General features: G+C 40.6%; 1 protein-coding gene across 1 annotated transcript; it reads right to left on the bottom strand.

Annotated features, from left to right (window-relative positions):
• Positions 1-24: 24 nt before the first annotated feature.
• On the bottom strand, positions 25-2,839 carry SARC_13899 (hypothetical protein; the record flags this gene model as incomplete). The annotated part of the gene is made up of 4 exons (XM_014291968.1): positions 2,757-2,839; positions 2,239-2,350; positions 885-1,047; positions 25-83 (listed from the first exon to the last, which is right to left on the bottom strand). Coding segments are annotated over exons 1-4 (398 nt in total), but the record flags the coding sequence as incomplete, so codon positions are not given.
• Between the last annotated feature and the right edge of the window lie 95 nt (positions 2,840-2,934).

The raw sequence follows: 2,934 nt of genomic DNA, 5'->3' as shown, positions 1-2,934 counted from the left end.
TTTTTATATACGTGTATGTCATACCTTTTCAGCAGGCCCACGAACAACTTTCTGGACGAATTTGCCGCGGCGAGTGCCCACAACTGATGGGAAAATAATACATTAAAATGCCACTAGTGAGGAAATAAGCAGTCTCTATAGAAGGCAGTGAAATGTCAGCAGTGACGAAATAAGCAGTTGAGGGGCCAACAGCACCACCGAATATCAGCAGAGATGAAGCAAGTTATAGCAGACCCAGCCAAAGCACTGAGTGAATTGTACTAGAGCGTGCTTGCGGACATACACCGCTGAGAAAGCCTTAATGAGACCAGCCAGTTGTGAAGTACATGCTGGTGTAGGTATGTGCGCAGGTAGGTAGGTAGATAGGTAACAACCAATTCCCATATATAGGCTAGCGGGAGATAGTCCAGAATGTACCGTATTATGTTTACGCGATGGATATGAATGCGGCTAAAGCAGACTAGGCTAGAAATACTGAAGCACCAAAAGCATATATATATATATATATAACATTCATGGATAACCGTATGCGTAATGAGATATATACACATTTGACCTATCTGCATACCAATATCGGAATTATTATAGTGCAGTTGTTTGATAACAGGATATCACGTCTAAATATAAACCGCACAAAATACTCTTGGCTGTCGTAGCGTGTGGCATCGTTAACTGGAGAACACACGTACCAACAACCACTAACAACACTTAGACATGCTGCTAATCTACAGACATATCCATAAATGCACATACACCAATACATACATACACACACAGGCAAGTACACACGCACACATACGTAGAGATAGACACATACGCACATACACACACACACACATACACACCCATACATACACACACACATGTTTCCCCAGTTAGCATACCTGACACCTCCCAAACACAAACACAGTGTTGAGTGCTGCTAAGCCAGTGTATCCTAAACTGTAGTAACGAGACCCCTCTGGGGTGTTTGCGGCTGGCAGATTAAACGCGCGCGCAATGTCATCGTCAGGTGGGGCGGTCTCCGCCGACGCCCACATGGCCAGCCTATGAGTGTGAAGGGGAAAGGGTGTATGTTAGTAAGTGGATCTGTGTGTGTGTTAGTAAGTGTATGTATGTGTGTGTTTGTAAGTGGATCTGTGTGTGTATCACATGGCTAGCCTATGAGTGTGAAGGGGAAAGGGTGTGTGTTTTAGTAAGTGTATGTGTGTGTGTTAGTAAGTGTATGTGTGCGTGTTAGTAAGTGAATGTGTGCATCACATGGCCAACCTATGAGTGTGAAGGGGAAAGAGTGTGTGTGTCAGTAAGTGTATGTGTGTGTGTTAGTAGGTGAATCTGTGTGTACAGGTTCATGATATGAACATGTGCGTGTGAAAAAAGTATCTGTGTGTATATCACATGGCAAGCCTATGTATGTGAAGGAGAAGGTGTGTGTGAACGAAATATGTGTGTAAGTAAGAGCATCTGAGTGTATATCAGATGGCCAGGCTATGCGTTTGAAGGAGAAGATGTGTGTGCAGGGAATTTATATGTGCTAAGCAAGAGTATCTGGGTGTACATATAATAATATGAATATGTGTGCGAATAAGAATATCCGCGTGTACTTGACCATATCATGAGCAGAATATTGTTGTTTACCTACTAGAATACTCATTAACTATATATATATATATATATAAATATATATATATATATATAAATATATATATACACATTTGTATACAAAGTTTATATAACTACATACGTACATATATACCTACTAGAATACTAATAAACTATGTATAATTGTATACATAGTATATATGATTACACTAGATACCTACCTATATACCTACCAGATGACTCATTAACTATATATGATTATAGAATTGCATATCTACTTATGTACCTACTAGAATACTCATAAAATTCTAAAAGGGAGATACGACCAGTCGAATGACTTCCAAGCAGTACCCGAAACTGAACGCTAAACGTCCAATTGGTATTTCTATTTCTATTTTTAGACACAGAAGTAAAGTGAGGTACATACTCACCAGCAATCAGATATTTCTATTTTTAGACACAGAAGTGGAGGTACACACTCACCAGCAATCAGATATTTCTATTTATAGACACAGAAGTGAAGTACACACTCACTACCAATCAAATATTTCTATTTTCAGACACAGATGTGAGGTACACACTCACCACCAATCAGATATTTCTATTTTTAGAAACAGATGTGAGGTACACACTCACCACCAATCAGAGACCACAAACGTCGACCGCTCCAAAACGAGAAATAGAAAGTAGCCCAAAACCACTGCCACACCTCCGCAATGGGCCATGTAGGACCGCAGGACAGGCCAGCCTGCGAGCGACAAGGAGGAAGTAGGTAAGTAGGTAAGGTGGTAGGTAGCTAAGTAGGGAAGCAGGTAAGTAGGGAAGTAGGGAAGTAGGCAAGTAGGTTAGGTGGTAGGTAGGTGAGTAGGGAAGTAGGTAAGTAGGTAAGTAGGTGAGTAGGTATATGGAAGGGTGAGGTGAGCATGTGGTAGGTATGCGAAGAAAGGACTTGCATGCAATACAAAACAGGACAAGACAAAACACAACAAAAGAAGACATAACCAAAACAATAACAAGGCAAAAACAAACAAAAAAAGACAAAACTAAAAAAACAAAAAAAAAACAAGACAAAACAACAGAATATTGTACAATATATAGTAGAATAGAATCCCGGTTCGAGAAACACTCCACAACACAACGAAACCCAAACGTACCCAGCTTGCCCATACTGCGTTCCTCCTGTGTCATAAAATCATTTGTTGTGCTATATTTGGTCATGGCGACATCCCCCCCACCCACGCACGTTGACTTGACGTCTCCTCTGACAACATTATCTGCTTCGTCATCTGCAGTATATGCAATACAAGTATGAATACAATGCGCATTCTAGAG

Source organism: Sphaeroforma arctica, assembly GCF_001186125.1.
Source record: "Sphaeroforma arctica JP610 unplaced genomic scaffold supercont1.3889, whole genome shotgun sequence".
Classification (NCBI taxonomy): Eukaryota; class Ichthyosporea; order Ichthyophonida; genus Sphaeroforma; species Sphaeroforma arctica.
The sequence above is the reverse complement of the archived record's forward strand: the minus strand, read 5'-3'. Positions and strand labels throughout refer to the sequence as shown.